General features: G+C 38.1%; 2 protein-coding genes across 7 annotated transcripts in view; one reads left to right on the top strand and one right to left on the bottom strand.

The window, feature by feature from the left end:
• The window catches only part of AP3S1 (adaptor related protein complex 3 subunit sigma 1), a 70,651-nt gene extending 69,806 nt beyond the window's left edge, over positions 1–845 (bottom strand). The window contains exon 1 of one of the 2 annotated variants that reach the window (XM_089909187.1): positions 531–845. In XM_089909187.1, the coding sequence (XP_089765313.1) occupies positions 531–824 (294 nt within the window). In that variant the 5' untranslated portion in view covers positions 825–845. The remainder of the gene's footprint in view (positions 1–530) is intronic. The other variant, XM_022590774.3, reaches the window with a different exon arrangement.
• Positions 799–22,644, top strand: ATG12 (autophagy related 12). 5 transcript variants are annotated; one of them, XR_016392748.1, is made up of 5 exons: positions 799–1,267; positions 9,552–9,688; positions 10,707–10,900; positions 18,053–18,115; positions 22,425–22,503. XR_016392748.1 is itself a non-coding variant. In XM_089909185.1 (4 exons), coding segments are annotated over exons 1-4 (495 nt in total). In that variant the 5' UTR covers positions 799–1,104; the 3' UTR covers positions 16,282–16,339. The 5 variants fall into 5 exon arrangements, 3 of the variants coding, with proteins under 3 accessions (XP_089765311.1, XP_089765312.1, XP_022446468.1); XR_016392747.1 differs by lacking the exon at positions 22,425–22,503 and adding an exon at positions 18,770–19,942; XM_089909185.1 differs by lacking the exons at positions 18,053–18,115; positions 22,425–22,503 and adding an exon at positions 16,281–16,339.
• The last annotated feature ends 2,605 nt before the right edge of the window (positions 22,645–25,249 follow it).

The raw sequence follows: 25,249 nt of genomic DNA, 5'->3' as shown, positions 1-25,249 counted from the left end.
ATGTCTCCAAACGCAGGAAACCAAAGTTCCTGCGTGACGACAGGATGGCAGCGAAAAACAGTAGCCCATCCGTCCACAGGAGAAGAGAAAGAAGTCCACCAGGAAAGGCTGGGAGTCACGGAGGTGGAGCTGCGAGACCTACCGGCTCCGCGCCGTCTCCCTCGGCTGCTAACAGAAGCCGCGGGCTGCAGATCGGCGAAAGCGCCGGGTGGGCTCGCGGGCGCAGGGGGCTGCGCCTGACCGACTGGCTTCGGCCCCGCACCGGGAAGTCTCCAGGGCCTCGCCCGCGCAGCCGGGAAGCCACCCAGCCCACAGACAGGCGGAGGAGCCACCTGGGCAGAGCCACGTCGGAGGAAGGAAGCGCGGCGGGAGGTGGGCACCCGGCACACCCACCGGGAGGCTGACAGCCCGGAGCGCGAGACGGCCGGGGCGCGAGAAGGGCCGCGGCGCGCTTGAGGGGGTCGCCCTGAGGGCGCCGCCGGCCGCCAACGACTCCCCCTAGCCCGAATCGGCTGCAGCGGGGTACTCACGTAGGGCTGGTAGAACTTGGAGAGCCGCGGCTTCCCGTGGTTGTTAAAGATGAGGATCGCCTTGATCATGGCTGAGCCGGGCCGACCGGGTGGGAGCTGGGGGCCAGGGCGGGGGCGGGCGCGCGAGCCTCGCCTCGGGATCTCGCTGGCGATCCTTCCCCACCCGCCCCCTCCCGCACACGCGCGCGCGCGCGCGCGCCCCGGAGCTGCGGGGCAGGGCTTGGATAGGGCGGGGCCTGGGCGGGGTCGGCGCGGAGGGAAGCGGAAACAGCTCCAGGCCGGAGCTCGAAGCATAGGGGCGCTTGCGCTCCCGGCGGCTCACGGGGACGTTGCCTACCGACCTTTTCCGGAAACTTGCTGTTGGGGGGGCGGAGAAACAGTAGTTGATCTATCAGCGGTCAGGGGACTGCAACAGGTTCGACGCAGAGGACCAACCTGCAATTCCGACTCTCAGCGGTGGTTTGGGTTCTCCCCGCCCCTACTCCGGCACCTCCCTAGCGCCGCTCTTCGGCGCAAAGCCCGCCCACTGTATGCGCTGAGCCACCACTTCCGCCCTCACCTCCCTCCAAGCAAGATGGCTGAGGAACCGGAGTCTTCGCTGCAGCTTCCTCCCTCAATTGCTGCTGAAGGTGAAGGACCCACGGAGGTCTCCCCAGAAACAGCCACTCCGGAGCCCCCTTCTTCTGCTGCAGTCTCTCCGGGAACAGAAGAACCTGCCGGTGACACCAAGAAGAAAAGTAATTTTCAGAGCAGTTTCACTCTGGGCAGAGACGGGAGGTTGAGGTTGTCTTCGAATAGGGATGGCGGCTAATAAAGAAACAAAATTTAGAGGAGGGCCGGTTCCAGACGAGGTTTTTGACCAGTCAGGAGAGAGGAAGTATACTTTAAGGCTTTTAAGACGTTTGAGTTAAGTGCCTCGAAAGAAAGCTATCTCTGGACGCACCTTCGCGGTGGGGTACCCAGTTTTTGAATGTCACGGCATTTATTACGCTGTACTCTTATCTTCCTTTGAAATGACCGGACTGAGAGCTCTTTGAAGGTGGGAACTCTGTGGGATCTGGATAGTTCCAAGTACTTATAATGATTTTAGCTGATAAGGATGGTCTGTGGCAAATCTGAATTATCATCCACACCTTCCGACTAGGTCGCTGTTTTTTATACCAAATGAGTGTGAATTCACACCTTGGACCAAAAAACTGGGGTTTTACCCAGTATGAAGACTGCTAAGGGAAAACTAAAGGCAGAGGCATCGCCTTTTTTAAAAAAAAAACAAAAACACTGTTTTGGAATCTTTGTAAATGAATCATTTCGTTGCTTAAACTGGACCCTTTATTGCTTGAGAATTAGTCCTCAACCCTTTATTTCTTGAGAATTAATTTGCCATTGTAAAATACAGTAATTCCTAAGTGGGGCACTTTATGTAGAGTTGCCTATGAGAAAATCAGGAATTCATTTTCTCATGTTGTGCTCAGTGATATCATGCCCTTTCATCCATCTTCACTTTCTGCTGCTGTGGAGGATAATGGTCTCTCCCAGCACTGTCCCCCTTTTAAGTCAGACTGCCTCTACATTTGGGGGAAATCTTTTCTGTCATTTCCACATTATTCACCAATAGATAAAAAAACTATAATTATTTCTGTAGGTAACCACTAGACTCGTTCTTCAGATGAATCCCATGAGTTTTAGAGATTCTTTTTCTTTCTTATTGGAGTATAATTGATTAACAATGTTGTGTTAGGTTCTGCTGTACAGCGAAGTGAATCAGTACTTTTTTTGTCCCCTTTTTTCCCTTGCAATTTACTATAAGCAGAAACAGACTTTCAAAGAGTTTGTCTTAATATCTAGAAGTCTTAGTCAACAATTAACTACGTACTTGACCCTGAAGATTGCTGTGTAATACTGTGGCTAAAAAATAAGGCCCACATTCCCAGATATGGCCTGAGGTTATATGGCATGTTTTCTTGAGTCTGCACAATTTATGATTTTTAACTATCATTTAAAAATCAAATTTTCATCTTCTGGCTTCTGTGAGCATTTGAGTTAGCCTCTGTGATAGAAAACTTACTTTCTAGCTATTTAGTGTCTACCCTGAAGTTGTCATCCTTTTTTGAGGACCTTTTCTCATGGAAAAAGCCTAACTATTTCATATGCTCCACCTTTGGTTTAATCTACATATTTCTGAAGCTGACCAGGCTTGTTAGTTATGGCGGCACTTTAGGATCACCTGAGGGAGCTTTTAAACATAGCAGTGCCGAGGCCCTATTTCCAGAAGATTCTGATTTAGTTGATGTAGACATCTGTTTTCTTATACATGTTCCCCCAGTTGAGTCTCCTGTGTAGCTAGAGTGGAGAACTACAAACAAATCACCTTTAGAATTAAAAAAATTAATAATAAAGTACAGCTATAATCATAATAAATATTTTTCCTTCTCTAGCTTCTTGCTGTCGCTCTCTTCTTCAGTAGTACAACTCACTATTTTCTTCTTCACTTTCTTGCAATGCCCAGTTGCAGTTGACTGATTGATAGCCCCAGGGGATTGAAGGAACAGGGACAGGGAGGTATGGAAGGTGAGTTAACCAAAATCTCCTTAGCTATCTCCCAGTTCATCTCTTTTGCTTAGATAACTGAGGGTAGGATTACTAAATGGAAGAAGGAAGATAAACTTTAGTAGGAAGATAAACTGTGCATTATGTGTTCTAGATGGCTTCATTCCAGGGGTAAACTTCAGTAAATTGATCTCAGTAACCTCATTGGGACCCAATTTTTAATACCAAGGAATGGGACAGGAAGGTTGTAATAGAATAGAGTTGACTTTAGGGGGCAGCAGAACACCTCTGCTTTCAGTGTTTCCTTTGATTGTGGATGCCTTTTCTTAAATTTTTTTAAATTGAAGTATAGTTAATTTACAATGTTGTGTTAGTTTCAAGTGTATGGCAAAGTGATTCAGTTATACATATATGTATATTTTCTTAATCATATTCTTTTCCATTTTACGTTATTACAAGATAGTGAATATAGTTCTCTGTGCTATAAGCAGGTCCTTGTTGTTTACCTATTTTATATATAGTAGTGTGTATATATAAATACCAAACTCCTAATCTATCCCCCCATCCCCCCCATAAGTTTGTTTTCTGTTTGTGACTCTATTTCTGTTTTGTAAATGAGTTCATTTGTACCATTTTTTAGATTCCACATATAAGTAATATCATATGGTAATTGTTTTTCTCTGACTTCACTTAATATGATGATCTCTAGGTCCATCCATGTTGCTGCCAGTGGCATTATTTCATTCTTTTTATGGCTGAATGATATTCCACATCCTCTTTACCCATTCATCTGTTGATGGACACTTAGGTTTCTTCCATGCCTTGGCTATTGTAAATAGTACTGCTATGAACATTCAGGTGCATATATCTTTTCGATCATGGTTTTCTCCAGATATATGGCCAGGAGTGGGATTGCAGGGTTTTATGGTAACTCTATTTTTAGTTTTTAGTTTTTTAAGGAACCTCCATACTGTTCTCCATAGTGGCTGCAATTTACATTCCCACCAGCAGTGTAGGAGGCTTCCTTTTTCTCCACACCCTCTCCAGCATTTATTATTTGTAGACTTTTAAATGATGGCCATTCTGACTGGCGTGAGGTGATATTTCATTGTAGTTTTGATTTGCATTTCTCTAATAATTAACAATATTGAGCATCTTTCCTGTGTCTTTTGGCTGTCTATATCTTCTTTGGAGAAATGTCTATTTAGGACTTCTGCCCATTTTTTGTTTGGGTTGTTTGTTTTTTGATATTAAGCTGTAAGAGCTCTTTGTATATTTTGGAAATTAATCCCTTGTCTGTTGCATCATTTGCAAATATTTTCTCCCAGTCTCTTCATTTTGTTTATGGTTTCTTTCACTGTGCCAAAGCTTTTAACTTTCATTAGGTACCATTTGTTTACATTTACTTTTATTTCCATAACTCTAGGACACTAATCCAAAAAAAAATATATATATATATTGCTGCAATTTATGTCAAAGAGTGTTCTGCCTGTGTTTTCGTCTAGGAATTTTATAGTATCCGGTCTTACATTTAGGTCTTTAATATATTTTGAGTTTATTTTTGTGTATGGTGTTAGTGAATGTTCTAATTTCATTCTTTTACATGTAGCTGTCCAGTTTTCCCAGCACCACCTACTGAAGACACTGTCTTTTCTCCATTGTATATTCTTGTCCTCTTTGTAGTAGATTGCTTGACCATAAGTGCGTTGGGTTTATTTCTGGGCTCTCTATCCTGTTCCATTGATCTATGAATCTGTTTTTGTGCCAGTACTGTACTGTTTTGATGACTGTAGCTTCACAGTATAGTCTGAAGGCAGGGAGTGTGATTCCTCCAGCTCTGTTCTTCTTTCTCAAGATTGTTTTGGCTATTCAAGGTCTTTTATGTTTCCATATAAAATTTTAAAATATTTGTTTTAATTCTGTGAAAAATGCCATTGGAAATTTTATAGAGATTGCATTGAATCTGTAGATTGCCTTGGGTAGCATAGTCATTTTAACAACACTGATTATTCCAATCCAAGAACACAGTATATCTTTCTATCTGTTTGTGTTGTCTTCAATTTCTTTCATCAGTGTCTTATAGTTTTTGGAATACAGGTCTTTTGCCTCCTTAGGTATGTTTATTCCTAGGTAATTTATTCTTTTTCATGCAATGGTAAATGAGATTATTTCCTTGATTTCTCTTTCTGATATTTTGTTGTTAGTGTGTAGAAATGCAACAGATGGGACTTCCCTGGCGGTCCAGTGGTTAAGACTCTGCACTCCCAGTGCAGGAGCACAAGTTTGATCCCTGGCCAGGGAACTAAGATCCCACATCCCTCACAGTGCAGCCTAAAAAAAAAAAAAAGGAAATGCAACAGATTACTGTACATTAATTTTGTGTCGAACAACTTAACTGAATTCATTGGAGAGTTCTAGTAGTTTTGTATCACATTGATTGATTTGCAGATATTGAAAACTCCTTACATCCCTGGGATAAATCCCACTTGATCATGATGTGTGATCCTTTTCATGTATTGTAGGGATCAGTTTGCTAGTATTTTGTTGAGGACTTTTGCATCTATGTTCATTGGTGATACTGGCCTACAATTTTCTTTTTTTGTGATGTCTTTTTCTGGTTTTGGTATCAGGGTGATGATGGCCTCATAGAATGAGTTAGAAAGTGTTCCTTCCTCTGAAATTTTTTGGAATAGTTTCAGAAGGATACATGTTAATTCTTCTCTAAGTATTTGGTAGAATTCACCTGTGAAGCCATCTGGTCCTGGACTTCTGTTTATTGGCAGTTTTTAAATTACTGATTCAATTTTAGTATTGGTAATTGGTCTGTTCATATTTTCTGTTCCTTCCTGGTTCAGTCTTGGAAGATTGTAGCTTTCTAAGAATTTGTCCATTTCTTCTAGGTTGTCCATTTTATTGGCATATAGTTGCTCAGAGTAGTCTCTTATGATCCTTTGTATTTCTGTGGTGTCTGTTGTAACTCCTACTTTTTCATTTCTGATTTTATTAATTTGGGCCCTCTCCCTTTTTTTCTTGATGAGTCTGACTAAAGGTTTATCAATTTTGTTTATCTTTTCAAAGAACCAGGTTTTAGTTTCTTTGATCTTTTCTGTTGTTTTCTTCATCTCTGTTTCATTTATTTCTGCTCTAATCTTTATGATTTCTTTCCTCCTACTAACTTTGGGTTTTGTTTGTTCTTTCTCTAGTTACTTTAGATGTAAGGTTAAGTTGTCTGAGATTTTTCTTCTTTCCTGAGGTAAACTTGTATCACTATGAACTTTCCTTTTAGAACTGCTTTTGCTGTGTTCCACAGGTTTTAGATCATTGTGTGTTTGGTTTCATTTGTCTCTGGGTATTTTTAATTGCCTCTTTGATTTCTTCAGTGAGCCATTGGTTGTTTAGTAGCATATTGTTTAGCTTCCACGTGTTTGTGTTTTTTGCAGTTTTTTTTCTAGTAGTTGATTTCTAGCCTTGTAATGTTGTGGTCGGAGAAGATGCTTGATATGAATTCCGTTTTCTTAAATTTACCAGGGCTAGCTTTGTGTTGCAGCATGTGATCTATCCTAGAGAATGTTCCATGTGTACTTGAAAAGAATGTGTATTCTGCTGCTTTCGGTTGGAATGCTCTATAACTATCAGTTAAAACTGTCTAACCTAATGTGTTGTTTAAGGCCTGTATTTCCTTATTGATTTTCTGTCTGGATAATCTGTCCATTGATGTAAGTGGGGTGTTAAAGTCCCCCACTATTGTTGTGTTACTGTCAGTTACTCCTTTTATGTTTGTTAACATTTGCCTTATATATTGAGGTGCTCCTGTGTTGGGTGCATATATATTTACAATTGTTATATCTTCTTCGATTGATCCTTTCATTATTATATAGTGTCCTTCTTTGTCTCTTGTAACAGTCTTTATTTAAAAGTATATTTTGTCTGATATAAGTATTGCAACTGCGGCTTTCTTTGGAGTTCCATTTGTGTGGAATACCTTTTTTCCATCTCCACACTTTCTGTCTGTATGTGTGTCTAGGTCCGAAATGTGTCTCTGGTAGGCAGCAAATATATGGGTCTTGTTTTTGTATCCATTCAGCCAGTCTGTCTTTGGTTGGAGCATTTAGTCTGTTTTCACTTAAGGTAATTATCGATATGTATGTTCCTATTGCCATTTTGTTAATTATTTTGGATTTATCTTTGTAGGTCTTTTTTTCCCCCTTTTATTCTCTTCTCTTATGATTTGACGACTGTCTTTAGTATTATGTTTGGATTCATTTTTCTTTTTTGTGTGTGTATCTATTATAGATTTTTGTTTTGCAGTTAACATGAGGTTTTTATATAGGAGCCTATATCTGTACGTGCTTGTTTTAAGTTGCTGATCTCTTAATTTCAAATGCACTTTAGATACGCTGCATTTGTACTCTTCTCCTATCATGATTACTGTTTTGATACTATATTTTACATCTAATTGTTTTGTGTATCCTTTAACTGACTATTATAGATATAGATGATTTTACGAATTTTATCTTTTAACTTCCCTACTAGCTTTGTGCGTGGCTGATTTCCTGCCTTTATTATATGTTTGCCTTTACCAGTGAGCTTTTCCATATCATAATTTTCTCATTTCTAGTTGTGGCCTTTTATTTTCCACCTACAGAAGTTCTTTTAGCATTTGTTATAAAGCTGGTTTGGTGGTGCTGAATTCTTCTAGCTTTTGCTTGTCTGTAAAGCTTTTGATTTCTCCATCAAATCTGAACAAGAGCCTTGGTGGGTAGAGTGTTCTTGGTTGTAAGTTTTTCTCTTTCATCACTTTAAGTATATCATGCCACTCCCTTCTGACATGAAGAGTTTCTGCTGAAAAATCAGCTGATAGCCTAATGGGAGTTCCCTTGTATATTGCTTTTCATATTTTCTCTTTACCTTTAATTTTTGTCATTTTGATTACAATGTGTCATGGTGTATTTCTCTGTGGGTCAATCCTGTATGAGACTCTGCACTTCCTGGACTTGGGTGACTGCTTCCCTAGGTTAGGGAAATTTTCAGCTATTATCTCTTCAAGTATTTTCTCAGGCCCGATCTCTCTCTCTTCTCCTTCTGGGATATAATGTGAATATTACCACATTTGATGTTGTCCCAGAAGTCTCTTAAACTGTCCTCATTTCTTTTCATTCTGTTTTCTTTATTCTGTTTGATGGCAGTGATTTTCAGTATTTTGTCAGAAGAACTAATACATTCTTCTGCCTCATTTAGTTTAATGTTGATTCCTTCTAGTGCACTTTTCTCTTCAGTTATTGTATTCTTCAGTTCCATTTGGTTGTTCTTTATATTTTCTAATTCTTTTTAATGAAGTAACTTCAGGAGATAGATTCATAGTCTTTCTGTTTGCATCTTTGTATTTTGAATTATTGAAACCTTTGATTTCTCAGAAACCTTTTTGGCCCCTAGTTTTTGTATTTTCTTTTTAATAATTTTTATTGTTTTCCTTTATTTAAAAGTTTATTGTAGAAAACTTGGTGGTTACAAAAAGCACAAGTAAAATCAAGTGATTATCACCTATAATATCCCTACTGGGAAATATCATTTTGGTGCATATTCCACATTTATGTGAATATGTGCCTGTGATGGTTTTAATGAAATTGAAATCTTACGCTGCTTTATATTTAGTATTTTTTGATAATTTTTTCATACTATTAAATATGCTTTTATAGTATCTTTAATGGTAGCTTAATTATCTTAAGGTTTAATAAGTGAGTTATGATCTGGTACTGTTCTAAACACTTTTATGTATTCACTTAATCTTCATAACAGTCTTATCAGGTTGCTGCTATTATCCTCATTTTACAAGTGAAGAAACTGTGGTACAGAGAGATTAAAGAGCTTATCTATATATATGTGTACATACCTAGCAAGTGGCAGAGCCAGGATTTTGAACTCAGGGAGTTCAGAGTGTGTGCTTTATATCTTCACTACAGTATATACATCCTACCATAGAGTATAATATCCTTTACTTAACCAATCTCCGCTAAACATCTTTGTTGGAAATTTAGTTTTACCTTTTTTTTTTTCAATAAAAATACATGTTTTGATGAAGGTGAAATTCTTCTAAGTGAATCTTTTCATATCTTCCATTTATCATCTCAGGCATACCTCCAGTGTCATAAATACATAAACTGTATGTTGATTGAAGGTTTAACTTTTCTGAAGTATTTTATATCACATTCTCTTTAGATGTTTCAGTGTACTTGTTAGTATAGTTTACCATTGAACAACATGGGTTTGAACTAAGCAGGTCTACTTACACATGGACTGTTATCAATAAATACGTACTAGAATACTACATAATCCGTTGTAGGTTGAATCCGCGATATAGAACTGTGGATCCAGAGGGCTGAGTGTAAAGTTATAGGTGGATTTTTGACTGTGTGGACATTGATGCCCCTAATTCCTGTTTTGATTGTGTCAACTGTATTTCTTTTTCCTTTACAGTTGACATCCTGCTAAAGGCTGTGGGAGACACTCCTATAATGAAAACAAAGAAATGGGCTGTAGAGCGAACCCGAACCATTCAAGGACTCATTGACTTCATCAAAAAGTTCCTTAAACTGGTGGCTTCAGAACAGTTGGTAAGAAAACAATGGTGATCATTTCCCTACAAAAATTCACAAAACATTTGTCTCTCAGTATTCAAGGGGGATTTCAGGAGCATCCTTTGCAGATGCTCAGGTTCCTTATATAAAATGGCATATTTGTGTATAATCTGTACACATTCTCCCTTATACTTTAAATCATTTCTAGATCATTTATGATACCTAACACAATGTAAATGCTACATAAATAGTTGCTTGTACACAGCAAGTTAAAGTTTTGCTTTTTGGAACTTTCTGGAATTTTTTTCTCCAAATATTTTCCATCACATTTGGATGAACCTGAGGGAGGATGCAGAACCCATAGATATGGAGGGGGTACTGTAGTTCCTAGGCAACAATGAATAACTGTTGTATATAGAAATATATATGGAACCACATATGTTACTTCAGTAATGTCCTTTTATTTCTTTTGTTAGTGGAATTTCTGTGCTTTATTGAAGGAGTCTCTGGAGAACCCTGAAAAGAAATGAATTTTAGATTTGCTTTTAAATGTGGACTGACTTTTTTTTTTAACCTACCGTATTGGTTGTTTTCCTCAAAAAGTCACTGAATGCCCATGCAGAAAGATCTATCATAGAATATCGGTATAGAAAGTTTTGGGGTTTTCTTTGTTTTGGTATTAATGTTGCTTCCTTCCCATTCTCAAGGTAATCAATATACCTTTGCCATGTGCTGTGGAAGAACTAAGAGGTATACAGTTGACCCTTGAACAACATGAGTTTGAACTGCAGCAGTCCACTTATCCGTGGATTTTTTTAGTAAATACATACTATACTACTACACAACCTGCAGTTGGTTGAATCTGCCTTGTATACACAGATTTTTGACTGTGCAGTGTGGGCGCCCCAACCCCCTCATTTTTAAGGTTCAGGTGTACTTATTTCATATTATGATACGTGTTAAGCATTTCACGGTGAGTTGTTAGGATTAAAAATTTAAATGCCACAGGTTTTTAATTTGGTTTTTTTTGTTTTTGTTTTTTTTTTTGCGGTAGGTGGGCCTCTCACTGTTGTGGCCTCTCCTGTTGCGGAGCACAGGCTCCAGATGCGCAGGCTCAGTGGCCATGGCTCACAGGCCCAGCCGCTCCGCGGCATGTGGGATCTTCCCGGACCAGGGCACGAACCCTTGCCCCCTGCATCGGCAGGTGGACTCTCGACCACTGCGCCACCAGGGAAGCCCCTTAATTTGGTATTTGGCCACAGAAATTTAAATGTCTACATGTATTTGACATTTTGTCACATGTTATGTTAATATATAGAACGCCTTTATCTTCAGACCACAATCTTGGTCATTGTTAACTCAGGTAATGTATATGTGTATAGATAATTGAAGAATCACTAAGTATTTTTTAAATATAGTTATGTGTAAGGATTGGGTGATTATTTATGAAAGTGAGGTGTGTTGGAATTTATTATTTATGAAAGTGAGGTGTGTTGGAATTTATTTCTTTTTGTCAATGAAGAGGTGGAAATGACTCTGATCTAAGATTTTGGTCGTAAGTGGCTTTCACAAAAGTGTCATGTCATGGGTACAAAAGTAAGTGCAAGATAGGTTAATCACTAGAAGTTATTTGAGGTAAGGATAGCAGAGAACCAAGGATTCCTCCAAAGGAAGTTGTAAGGGGAAAGTGATGGGGATTTTTGAGTTTTACAGGTGAACATCTCTGTTTGTGATCACTCGGAATGAGAAAAGATCTGTTTTATAAGAGTGCCGTATAGAATTTAATTAAATTTCAGAGATGGGCAAGGATATTATAGTGTCATCCACTTGCATATGGTAGCTAAAACCTGAGGAGCAGAGGACCTTGCCTAGAGTCCAAGTCTAAATGGAAAAGTTAGGGTAATGAGGACATACACTTAAGAGAAATGAGCAGAGGTTATCTCTACTAACGGTCTACCATGAAGAGTTGGAGAGGTAGGTAACCAGAGGAGTACCAAGTAATTAAGGCATTACTTTTATAAATTTGTGGATAGAAGAAAAGTTGAAAGAATGCTGTGTTCTATGTTAATGTTAGAGTTTTGACATTTTGTATTGCTTATATTCAGTAATCTGAAAGGACTTGGTTGATGTCAATATATATTAGGTTGAACCATGTAAAACTGCCATCAATCAATCATTTTAACCAAAAAAACTCAGCAATTTCACATGGTCCAACTTTAAAGCTTTGTAGCAAATCTGATTATCTCTTCCCATTTAAGCAATAGGAAACATAAACAAAAGTAGTCTTTTTGTCACTTTTCCTGATTAAACTAGAACTCACATCTTCTGGCTTCATAGAGCTGTACCCTACCTTATTTTCACAAAATAAATGTCAAAAGAAAAAGTAATGCTGGGGATTCTGGGAAGATAGCAGTGGTGTCAGAAGGCATGAATTCCCACAAAAATGTAGTCAACTAGAAAGCAAAACCAAAACCCCATGATCAGTATACTTATAACAGAACTTAGATGACAAGTATCCTGAAACCTAAGATTCAAGTTGGTGGGAATACCCACCAATGACCACAGGATCTGCGTCGTATTAGCAAATGTGCTGAAAAAAATAAACAGTAGGATTGGCATCTGATAGCACTGAGAAAGGGAGAACCTGGAAATAGCTAACAGGTATTCACTGGAAAGTACAGTGGGCCAATTTAAGAATAGTAGCTGAAATTGAGAGTGTTTGATCCTCTCCAATAGCAGGCAGTTACAATATATCTGCATAAGGAGGACTTAAGGGACTGGAGCAGTCTAGCCCCTGAGAACTCTCAAAACAGACTCAGGCTCCCTTCCAAGACAAGATCCCACACTGAAGAGGAACTTCTGGAAGTGAAACACATTTAAGCAGGGAAAGGAAGGAAAAAGAAGGACCAGGTCAAAATGGAGAGGAACAACCTGGAAAGCTCAGAAAGCAGACCTCCGGCACTTCCCTGGTGGCGCAGTGGTTAAGAATCCGCCTGCCAGTGCAGGGGACATGGCTTTGAGCCCTGGTCCGGAAAGATCCCACATGCCACAGAGCAACTAAGCCCATGCACCACAACTACTGAGCCTGTGCTCTAGAGCCTGTGAGCCACAACTGCTGAGGCCACACGCCACAACTACTGAAGCCCGCATGCCTAGAGCCTGTACTCCGCAACTAGAGAAAGCCCACGTGCAGCAACGAAGACCCAGTGCAGCCATAAATAAATAAAATGTTAATTGTTAAAAAAAAGAAAGAGGGGCTTCCCTGGTGGCGCAGTGGTTGAGAGTCCCCCTGCCGATGCAGGGGACGCAGGTTCGTGCCCCAGTCTGGGAAGATCCCACATGCTGCGGAGCGGCTGGGCCCGTGAGCCATGGCCGCTGAGCCTGCGTGTCCGGACCCTGTGTTCCACAACGCAAGAGGCCACAACAGTGAGAGGCCCGTGTACCGCAAAAAAAAAAATAATAATAAAAATAAAGAAAGCAAGCAGACCTCCATATTGTTCAACGCTATACAAAAAACAACAGTAGAGGGAGCGCTGTGGAGTTAGCAAAACTACACTAACTCATTTCATTCTAAAAGTTGAGGAAAACTGATTTCATATACAAGTAAGCAACAGAGAAGTATCAAGGTCAAATCCTGCACAGTGTTATAAGGAAGCAAAATAAACAGAGTAACATCCCTAAAGACAAAGCATGCCAGAGAAAAATGTGCCTACAAGCAGGTCAGTAACTGATTTATTATGTCAAAACAAGTGTCAAAAGAAAGATGATACAAGACACGAAAGAACATAAATCAGAAATAGTAAAACTCGAAGTGACAGAGCTCAGGAAAAGAATTACAGGTTAAATTTCAGAAATGGAGACTAAACTAGATGGAATATAAGAGCAAATAAACAACAGGTCATGGCTGAAGAAAAATAGAAGGAAAAAAGGAGAATTTTCAAAATCAAAAAGATATACCTAGGAATAAACATACCTAAGGAGGTAAAAGACCTATACTCTGAAAACTATAAGAAACCAATGAAAGAAATTGAAGACAACACAAACAGAAAGATATACTGTGTTCTTGGATTGGAATAATCAGTGTTGTTAAAATGACTATGCTACCCAAGGCAATCTACAGATTCAATGCAATCTCTGTAAAATTTCCAATGGCATTTTCCACAGAACTAAAACAAATATTTTAAAATTCTGTATGGAAACATAAAAGACCCTGAATAGCCAAAACAATCTTGAGAAAGAAGAACAGAGCTGGAGGAATCACACTCCCTGCCTTCAGACTATACTGTGAAGCTACAGTCGTCAAAACAGTATGGTATTGCACAAAAACAGATACATAGATCAATGGAACAGGATAGAGAGCCCAGAAATAAACCCACGCACTTATGTCAATCAGTCTACTACAAAGGGGACAAGAATATACAATGGAGAAAAGACAGTGTCTTCAGTAGGTGGTGCTGGGAAAACTGGACAGCTACATGTAAAAGAATGAAATTAGAACATTCACTAACACCATACACAAAAATAAACTCAAAATATATTAAAGACCTAAATGTAAGACCGGATACTATAAAATTCCTAGAGGAAAACATAGGCAGAACACTCTTTGACATAAATTGCAGCAGTATTTTTTTGGGTCAGTCTTCTAGAATAAAGGAAATAAAAGCAAAAACAAACAAATGGGACCTAATTAAACTTAAAAGCTTTTGCATAGCAAAGGAAACCATCCACAAAACAAAAATACAACCTACTGAATGGGAGAATATATTTGCAAACGGTATAACCAATAAGGGATTAATATCCAACACATATAAACAGCTCATACAACTCAACATCAAAAAAACAAACAACCCAATTGTAAGGTGGGCAGAAGAACTGAAAAGACATTTTTCCAAAGAGGAAGTGCAGATGGCCAACAGGCACATGAAAAGATCCTCAACATCAGTAATCATCAGGGAAATGCAAATCAGAACCACAGTGAGCTATCACCTCACACCTGTCAGAATGGCTGTCATCAAAAAGAACACAAATAACAAATGTTGGCAAGGATGTGGAGAAAAGGGAACCCTTGTATACTGTTGGTAGGAATGTAAATTGGTGCAGCCACTGTGGAAAACAATATGGAGGTTTCTCAAAAAACTAAAGATAGAACTACCTTATGACCCAGCAATTCCACTCCTGGGTATACATCTGAAGAAAACAAAAAAACTTGTTTGAAAAGATATGTGCACCCCTGTGTTCATAGCAGCATTATTTACAGCTGCCAAGATATGGAAGCAACTTAAGTATCCATCAACAGATAAATGCATAGAAGATGTGTATGTACACACATACACACACACACACACACACACACACACACAATGGAATACTACTCAGCCATAAAAAAGAAAGAAATTTTGCCGTTTGCAGCAACATAGATGGACTTGGAGGGCATTATGCTAAGTGAAATGAGTTAGAGAAAGACAAATACTGTGTGATATAACTTTACACGGAATCTAAAAAATACAACAAACTAGTGAATATAACAGAAAAGAAGCAGACTCACAGATATAGGGAACAAACTAGTGGTTTCCAGTTTGGAGGCGGGGGGACAATAGGGGGGTGGAGGAGTGGGATATACAGACTGAAGGATGCAAGATAGGCTGAAGGATGTGTTGTACAACATGGGGAACATAGCCAATATTTAGTAATAACTGTAAATGGAAAGTAACCTTTAAAAGTTGTATAAAAATTTTTTTAACTTAAAAAAAATGTTAAACAGCATCTGGTTGCTCAGGCTCGGGGATGGGATGGGAGGTAGAATGAAATGTAGAAAGAATTTGAGAAAATGACAAATACTGAGTATAAACAAAGGAGAGTAAACATAGAAATAGGAGTCCCTGAAGAAGAAAACGAAAGCAAAGGAACAAAACAAATACTTAAAATTGTAATTCAAGGGAAATTTCTTCTAAAAAGATTTGAAACTACGTATTAAAAAAATGTACCAAGATCCTGAGAATACCAACCCAGTGTAATAATCACCGAGACACATTCTGGTAAGATTACTGGATGTGAAATAAAAAGAAAAATCCTTTGGACATCTAGGGGAAAAAGGACATCGCTTAGGAAATTAGGTTACTGTCAAAGTTGAGCAGCAAAGATACAAAGAAAGTGTGAGATAAGGATTTTATATACTACAAAACTGATATTTAATCAGGGCACAAAACTGTTAGCAGTGTGCAAGAACTCAAGAGAATGCTGTTCCCATGAACCCTCCCTACAAAATCTCAAGTTTATAACAACCAAAATAACTAAAGAGACATCTATATAAAGACTGGTGATTTAAAAAGAAATCATTATTCTTTAAAATTTTATCCTCCTAAGCTCTAGCATTTAGCTAAAGATTGTATTTTTACCTCCATGGAACTTCCATTTAAACTACCTTAATTACTTTTTTTAAATTAAAGTCACTTTCAGTTGCTAACTCCTGTTACAGAATTACATCAGGTTCTTATAGTTCTCTACTGTATCTGCTGTACTGTTCCCTCAACACTCACATCTTATTTTTGTTTCTTTTGCCTGCAGAGTCCTAATTATTACTCTCTGCACCTAGTTAAGTCCTAATTTGTTCCTCATTTTTTTTTTCCAGAAAGCCTCTCCTGACCAAAAGGCTAGGCTAAACTAATGCCCCATCTTTGTGCTACAGACCTTGTCAGGTGCATTTTCCCCATCTATATTCTTATCTATTCAGGTATGTTTGCTTATTGAGAGGAGAGATCATATTAATCTTCATAATTCCACACCTTGTGCATTTCCTAGCACATAATAGACACTCAGGGATTGTTTGCTGAAATAAACTAAATTGTTGTCCAGAGCCCTTTTCCTAATTTAAAACGTTCCAAAGAGTAAAATCTGTGTTCACTCATAGTTAAACTGTCAGGAGCTAAACACAAATTATTATATCCTTATCACAGGAAATTCACATTAAAATGCACACTGATTTCTGTTGTTTCTGAAATTATGTTAGAACCTTACTCAGCCTTAATAATGAGTTGATATTTAAGCATGAACTTATTTTTTTTTGTGGTACGCGGGCCTCTCACTGTTGTGGCCTCTCCTGTTGCGGAGCACAGACTCCGGACACGCATGCTCAGCGGCCATGGCTCACGGGCCCAGCCGCTCTGTGGCATGAGGGATCCTCCCGGACCGGGGCACGAACCCGTGTCCCCTGCATCGGCAGGCGGACTGTCAACCACTGCGCCACCAGGGAAGCGCCACCAGCATGAACTATTTTTAAATAATTTAATAAGTCTAACTAATGTCTATTGAGTACGTATATCAAGCACTTACACTTGATGTGTACTGTCTCATTTTATTTTTCCCAGCAGCTTCAAGAAGTATAGGTCCTGTTATTTTCTGTATTTACAAACAAGGACACAGTTTGAGAAAAGTTATTTGTATTTATAGCCAAAATTCAAACCTAGATCTCAGTAGAGCCCCTACTCTTAATTACCACACTGTATTGCCTGAAGGAGAAATATAAGTGATATTTATTCTTGTTCTAGCTGGTGTCCCAAATAGTATCTATCACCTAACTATTCTGATAGATATTTTTAAGGTCTATGTGAAGCCCAGGAAATTTGTCTTAAAATTTGATTGTAGACAAGGAAAATTGAATATGTTAACCTGCAAGTAATGTTTTATTTTCTAAAAAGAGAACTATCAGAAGTCACTTGGACACTGTGATCTTTTGTTTCAGTATCTTCAGGAATTTTTTAAGTACTAAAAATGTTTCAGTAGAAACAGACTAAACTGAAACATTGAACAATGAATCCTTTAATAAACAAGGTTGTAAGGACATTAGGTTTCAATTATGCGACATTTTTGCTACTTCATTTGGCTGCAAGTGACTTTACAGAGGTCTCACCCAGCCTGAAATTCAGTACTTCTGAGAGTTTTCAAAGGTGGTAATGGTCAAAAAAATCCAACCGTGCATGTCATTTACTCAAGAAAAATGCACCAACTATCTCAATTATTAGATGTTTTTATTTGAGGCTGTGTGTGTAAAATTTTGTTAGGAGAAATTCTGTCTTTAATTATGAATAAATGAGAAACTTGATATTTTTACTAATGTAATTTCTTGGATAAACCTTCAAAAGCTGTTTGTAAAAACAAAAGTTTCTTAGTTATAAAAAGCTGGGAACAAAAATTTTGTTATTCCTCCAGAGGAAAGACATGCTCTTCATAAAGATCTCACTAATTGACTAATTTATGAGAATTAGAAAGAAGGGGTTTAGGGAAGTTTTCTTCAGTTCTGAAGACAAATAATTTGAAATAGCTGGCTGATTGGCACCCAGAAAAATGCAGATTAATCTGGATACCATTAAAACTGAATCACCATAATTTTCTTCTTTCTTGCAGTTTATTTATGTGAATCAGTCCTTTGCCCCCTCCCCAGACCAGGAAGTTGGAACCCTCTATGAGGTAAAACATTACTGCTTTATTTTCTTCATGGAATATGCTCATCTGTGTATAGTATGATCATTAACTCACATCATTTAAAGAGATGATAAGCCATTCTTAGTTGTCTATCAAGAAAAGAGATTACTTTCTTGTTCTCTGTTATATCTCTAACACCTTGAACTTAGTTGGATCTCAATATACAGTGATTGAAGAATTAAATAATGAATAACACAAACAGAAGATGACTATGAAATATGACCAGAAAGTAAGATCTCCTTTTTTACCTACATGTAGTATCTTCTACATTGTTTTTATAATCAGTAATCCAGATCTCCCTCCAAGAAATTGAAAAGGAGACTATGTAGGAATGACTTTATTCAGCATTCTTACAGCACCATTACTAGAAAATAGTACATACATTATAGTCAGATGTAGAGAAGGGACAAGGTTAAAATGTCTGCTTATCTATGCTTAAGGTGCTTAAAGGACAAGTTTTATTAAACATTTATGATTACTAATGTGTCCAATAGTAGCTTGCATCTGTTGAAAGAACTAGCCTTATAGATACATGTACATGTATGAGGATGTTTATGATCAGTATAACATTTTTTTTCTTAGTTTCATCTAAGAATAACAAAAATTGAGTTTAATTCATTGCCGTTTTTCTTTTTGTAGTGTTTTGGCAGTGATGGTAAACTGGTCCTGCATTACTGCAAATCTCAGGCATGGGGATGAGCTACAGAGGAAAAGATATTGATAACTTAAAATGAATCTTCACAAAGCAAACAGCTCTGAAAAGTTTTGATCTTGTGGCAAGAGACTTGTGGATGTGATCTCTTCAGCATGCACCTACTGTGACCCATGTCTATACATTTAAAATATCCACAGAGTAGATGGACTCACAAAAATGTGATTTGTATTAAAACACAAATCAGCATAAAAGATTGACATTAGGGTTTACCCATTACTACAACTATTGCTCCAGAGCTGCCTCCAAAGTGTTGAAAAGGAGACTAAGATTATTTAAAGCTGCTTTTGTACCACTTCTCAAAATGACTGAAACTGTTTACTTGAAAAATTAGCACTCTGCTGATTCCCGCCCCCCCCCCCTTAAAAGTCAGTTTACTAAAGGAATCTTTTGGGGCTTATTCAGGGGAGTGCAATTTGTTTGAGGTATGTGTTTTGCCTTTTCTCATTTACATTTCTATCTACAGTGTTACCTTGTGAAACAAAGTTGCATTGACCTTCTGGCTTTATTACCTTGCATAGTCCAGTAGAGGGCAACCCAGCTGACAGAAAGAGTTAGGCAGTTTGGTTTTACCTCTTTGCCAGAAGACAATAGCTATTCCTGCTAATCTCTAGCAAACATCTAGCCAAGAGAGCACACATGTTGACACACTGGAAGATTGCTTTAGAGAAAATTCGTGGTTTCGGTTTAACTGTTTTATTGGGAAACAGAAGGAATTTTACAAATTTTGGACAAATGAGTCATCTGACTCTTTTCAATCTTATCATTTAATGATTCTTGAGTCCCAGTGGTTATAACTGTGGTATGAAACTCTCTCTTATTTTTACAGTGTCAAAAGCACTCAATGAGTAAACGAGGCAGCATCTTTCAGTTTTTTATAATGTATTTTCCAGCTTGAAAATGCTCAAAAAATAATTGGAAAATAGCTAGATTTTATGTGTATCTCATGCCATGACTAAAAGTACCATTTTTTACTGATGCTATTAAACTGATAATTGCTTTAAATAAAATTCAGCCTTTTTTCTTCATTCTGTATTGTATTTATAATGTAGCATTTTTTTAAAAAATTCCAATAAATTGAACGGAATGTTCAAACAGGATCTAAGGTGTATACAAGAATTCTAAGTGTTTATTTTCAAAGGTGATGAGAATGGTATGATTTTGTCAAAGGACTTTGAACTACATTTATGTCCTTTAAGTCCCAGAATGTACTTTATGGTTAATGATCTGCCATACATTATCATTAAGGGATGCTAAGGAACAATTCCGTTTAAGGTGATGAAATCACTGTTCAGTTCACATTTTCTGCCCGAGAACAAATTCCTAAGTCCCCTTATAATGATGTCCCTGTTTAATAAATTAATGCAGCTAGTATTAACACTGAAATAATACAGGTTGAATTGTGTAAAGGCTAAGTAAGAAATTAGTATGTATGTTGAAAGCTGGAAAGAATGTTATTTTCAGGTCAAATAAGTTGAATATGGAAAGGATCTCTTCTCTAGTTTTGTGCTCTTTCAGTTTACTGAAGGATATGAATATATTTATATGCATATATATTTAACAGATAGGAAAAATGTGTTTAACCTATGTGTATCTTATGTTTGCTGCTAAGGTTTCAAATGATAGACTATTACCTTAACAGTCAAAACTACTTGAGTTTGAATTTGTGTCATCAACTTAATTATTCTTTTCTGATCTAAATAATTTACTAACTTACTCAATCTGAGGTTAGCTAAATATGTATACTTTGTTTTTTTCACTCACAACCTTTAAGAATATGTAGGGCTTTACACTTTTTAAAACCGTATTTACATTATTCTGTGCTGACTATATAACATTTACTCATAAGCCTGGATCCCATAAGTTATTTGGTTATTAGAACCTAGAACGCAATTCACAAAATATTTTTGCACATGTCTGGTTTAAATGAGCTTGGGGGGGGACTAAACCCTCAGGTTATATTTTAAGTTTTCCATATTTATGAATGAGAAAATCAACATCAGTAATGCCACGCTTTATCTTACTGTGCAAAGATGACCCATTCTACATACAGTGTATATAATGTTAGAATAGTGTGCTTTGCATCTTTGAAGCTGCCTATGCCGAGGCCTTCACAGTGAGTTCCCCATATTTAGGGTGTAAGGTAAGCTAAGAATGTTTATCTGGAATCAAAATAAGATTGAGTACTTCCTGGAATCTATGATTTCTGTAGAAGTTTTAACCCTGAAGGGACCTTTAATATCATCTACTCTGATAAGATTAGAAAACTCAAAGAGAAGTGCAGACCATGCTTTTAAATTATATAGCATTAGTCAACCAGTTTAGTTGTGTGTAACCCAAAGCGGGAAAGTACAGTGTTCAGAGGTATGATAATGAAAATCACCTTTTGTGCAGCTTCTGCTTCATTTTCCAAGGATTGTAATATACTTAGTAAGCTTCTGGACTAAGGGAATTCAGCTACAGACCACATAATGGAAGGAAAGTATTCAGAAAACAGTTCAGCAGGTTTACTTTTACAAATATTATTCTCCTTCAAAATTGTCCAATCCACACTGGATTATTCGCTGTTTCCTGAACGTGCATTGTTTGTTTGTTTTTCTGTTTCCTACACCTCCATCCCTTCAAATCCTACCTCTCTGCCTAATTCATTTTTTAACTTCCTTAAAGCTTATCTGAATCTCAAGGAGGAGATACTCTCTCCCTCATAAGAACACAGCAAACTACCACTATTACAGCAGTTACTGCGCTTACGCCCTTATAAGCATGCCCAACACCCTTTCATCATTGTAATATCCCTGAAAATAGGATGTTTGGGGGTTTTTTATTTGGTACCCACACACATAATACTTAGTACGTTTCCTTATGCACATATAATCAGGAATTCATTATATATTGAGTATGATGTGGTTTGCAGAATGATTTAAAGCAGCAATAAAGGAAATTTGCATGTTTTTAATTTTTGTATGGCAGAAGATGAAAATGTTTGCAACATATGACAGGATTTTGATGTCCAATAATTGAAGAGCTCATTTCAGTTGATAAGAAAAAAGACCGTCTGAAAAATGGGCACGATACATTAAAATGTAATTCCAAAAAATAAAAATATAGATGGCTAATAAAGCATGAAAAGTGCTGAACATCATTAGTTATAAAAAGTACAGGTAGGGCTTCCCTGGTGGCGCAGTGGTTGAGAGTCCGCCTGCCGATGCAGGGGACACGGGTTCTTGCCCCGGTCCGGGAAGATCCCACATGCTGCGGAGTGGCTAGGCCCGTGAGCCATGGCCGCTGAGCCTGCGCGTCCGGAGCCTGTGCTCCGCAACGGGAGAGGCCATAACAGTGAGAGGCCCGCGTACCGCAAAAAAAAAAAAAAAAATACAGGTAAAAACTACGAAATGCTGAGTATCACCTTTCATAGTATCAATAGTTAAAACAATTGTCAGTATTGGCAACATTGTGGGGAAATAAGGCCTGTCATATTCTTGGTGAATGGAATGTGAATTGGTACTACAATTTTAGGGGACATTTTGGCAATCTCTTTCAAAAGCCTTGAAACTATAAATTTCCATTTGTTTATTCACATAGAGTGCCTACTATGTCCTCAGCATTGGAATAAGACATAAGATTCCTGTTCTCCTGGAACTTTCATTCTGATTGGAAGGTAGATTGTCAGGTATGAATTTAAATAATTCTTGAAACTTTAAGTTGATTTTTTGAAATAATAGTAAAAAGATAAAATTTGATACCAAATATTAGATTTACCTGTCTTTTTTTTTTGTTTTTGCCCGCGCTGCACGGCTTGTGGAATCTTAGTTCCCTGACCAGTGATTGAACCCAAGCTCTCGGCAGTGAGAGCGCGGAGTCCTAGCCACTGAACCGCCAGGGAATTTCCTGTATTTTCTTATATGATATGGATGAAGGAAGGATAAAACATGTATGTATATTGAGTGTGATTAGAATCTTGAGTTAGAGGAAACCTTATAAATCATAGTTCTTTCTATGTTCTCATATGGAGCAGATATACCTAAAATGTATTGGTTACTTACTGATAGCCATAAGGAAAGCCCTATCCATTTTGAGGTGGATTTATTCTTTATAGAACTCTCTTCCCTCTGCCTTCCTCCTAAAGCTATTTCTTCCCAGTTCTATTATATATCTAGATCTATGAGGCATATCTTTTCCCCCTTTCCCACCTCAGTTCTCCCAAGTCTTCTACTAAATTAATCATGGCAAATCCATTCCTTCCAATTGCTCAACTATTTATTAATCCCTCTCTAACCCACTTCCAGTCTATCAGCAAATCCTGACATCTTTACCAAAACATGTTCAGAATCCAACCATTTTTCATCTATTGTCCCACTCTAGCCAAGCCACCATTATCTTTCACTTGAACTGTAATAGCCAGCTAATTGGCTTCCCTTTATCTGCTCCCTGGCCAAAATCCCCAAGTGACTTCCCATATCAGAGTAAAAGTTGAAGACTTCCATTGTCCTATGTGATCTGCAGTCCCCATTTCTACAGCTTACCACCCACCTCTGTGTTCATCTGTGTTATTATCCAAACACTAGACTTGATCCCATCCCAGGGCTTTTGTGCTTACCATTTCCTCCATCTGGAAACTTCCCCCAGACAATTACATTTCTCACTAACATCCTTCAGTCCCTGTTCAACTATCACATGACACCTCCTCACCACCTTCTACCTTCTTTCTCCTGCTTTATTTTTCTCCATCGTGTATTGTATACGGTACTATGTGTCCATTTCTCCATACATACCGTATTTGTTGGGGTAGCTACCCCCAGCCCCATTAGAACATACGCCCTCTGAGGGCAGAGACTTAAGTTTTGTAAGCAGTGCCAGGCATATAGTACATGCTTGTGAAAATGTGTCAGATGGATGGATAGACCAATATTACTGAACCTCTAATAATTCTAACTCCTTTCTCTGGATATCTATCACATGTCAACGTCTGTCTTAAAATGTGATGATCATTGACGTGGGCAATGCAGAGTGTGGTAGAACTACCACCTCTGAATCTAGGTATTCTACTTATGTCAATAGAGCCTGTAATGACAGTCACTTTGGGGGGAGGGAGGGACAGTAGTTAAGTTACAATGTGCAATTCTGTGGGGAAGAATATGGGTTTTCTTTACAGAGAAACCGGAAAGAAAGAAAAAAAAAAACCTTGAGAGAAACAAGTCTAGTCTGCTGGATTTGAATGCACAGCCCCAAGGATCCTTAAAACTAGCAGTTGAATTACTCTAGCCAATTACCAGTAATGTTTTTGCTGAAGTCACCATTCGTGCATACGCAAGGCACTGTGTACTAGGCGTAGAGAAAGGAATACAAAAATAAAATGTAAAAGGAGCCTGTCCCAAACGTCTCACTGTCAAGATAATCCACATAAGTAACTACAATACCTGCTGCAAAGTGGTAAGTGCCATAAGAAAGATACTGATTATTGCCTTAGTTGTTCAAGAGGAGATATAACTTATTTGAGAGGAAAGCGTTTGAGCTAAGACCATAAGGTAGGATCTGGACATATTGAAATGTCTTTCTAGTGTCTAGGCAGAAGGAAAAGCTTAAAGCAGAAGAATGGATTTGGTAACCACAAGAAATAGTGACTAATATAATCTGGCTGGAAGACATTTGGTAAAGAAGAAAAGTAAAGATAAAAGATTAAAAAGGAAATGTAGAGCCAAAACATAGAGAATTTTAAATGCCAGGTTGACAAACCTAGTATGTAGGAAATAAGAGTTATTGAAAGTTTCTGACCAGGAAACATAACCAGTCTGAGCTTAAGTATAATTACAGGATGTGAATAAAGGATCTGTACTGGGAAGGGCCAGCATAGTAATCCACCCAAAATTAGAATAGAGGCTTGAGTGGAGTAGCAATAAGAATAGAAAGGTGGAAAAACATAAAAGATATTCTGGAGGTTTAAAAAAGTTAGCTATTGGTTGAAAGAGCTTGAGAATGAAACGGGAAAGAGTAGGCAGTAGTGGATGAGGTTCTTGAGCTCGGGTAGCCTCATTGTGGAAATTGAACCTCCAGGAAATGAAAAGCATGTTTGAAAGGAGTTTTAAATATGGTATATTTCATTTGAGGTGCTAAAAGGTATTAGAGATTACTCTCAGCATGTGAAATTAGAGAGATGTGGGAGACATCCACATAGAAGGGATCAATGAAATTGTGTTGGGGGGGTTAGAGAGGCAATGAATATGTGAATATGGCTATATTATTAGGAAAGATCCTTGAGGTCTCTGAATGTCAGAAGGAGCCAGAGAAAGTAGAAAATGAACGGTCTGAAAACTTTAGAGAAGTGTAATCCACTATGAAATGCAGAAAAGTTTGTGTTCGATTTTTGTTGTTCATTCCCAATATTTGTGGATTAAAACGGCTGAAATGAA

Source organism: Delphinapterus leucas, chromosome 3 (assembly GCF_059928025.1).
Source record: "Delphinapterus leucas isolate spDelLeu-1000000601 "Yukka" chromosome 3, BTC_Dleu_Yukka2, whole genome shotgun sequence".
NCBI classification, from domain to species: domain Eukaryota; kingdom Metazoa; phylum Chordata; class Mammalia; order Artiodactyla; family Monodontidae; genus Delphinapterus; species Delphinapterus leucas.
This window is presented reverse-complemented; position numbering and strand designations above follow the sequence as displayed.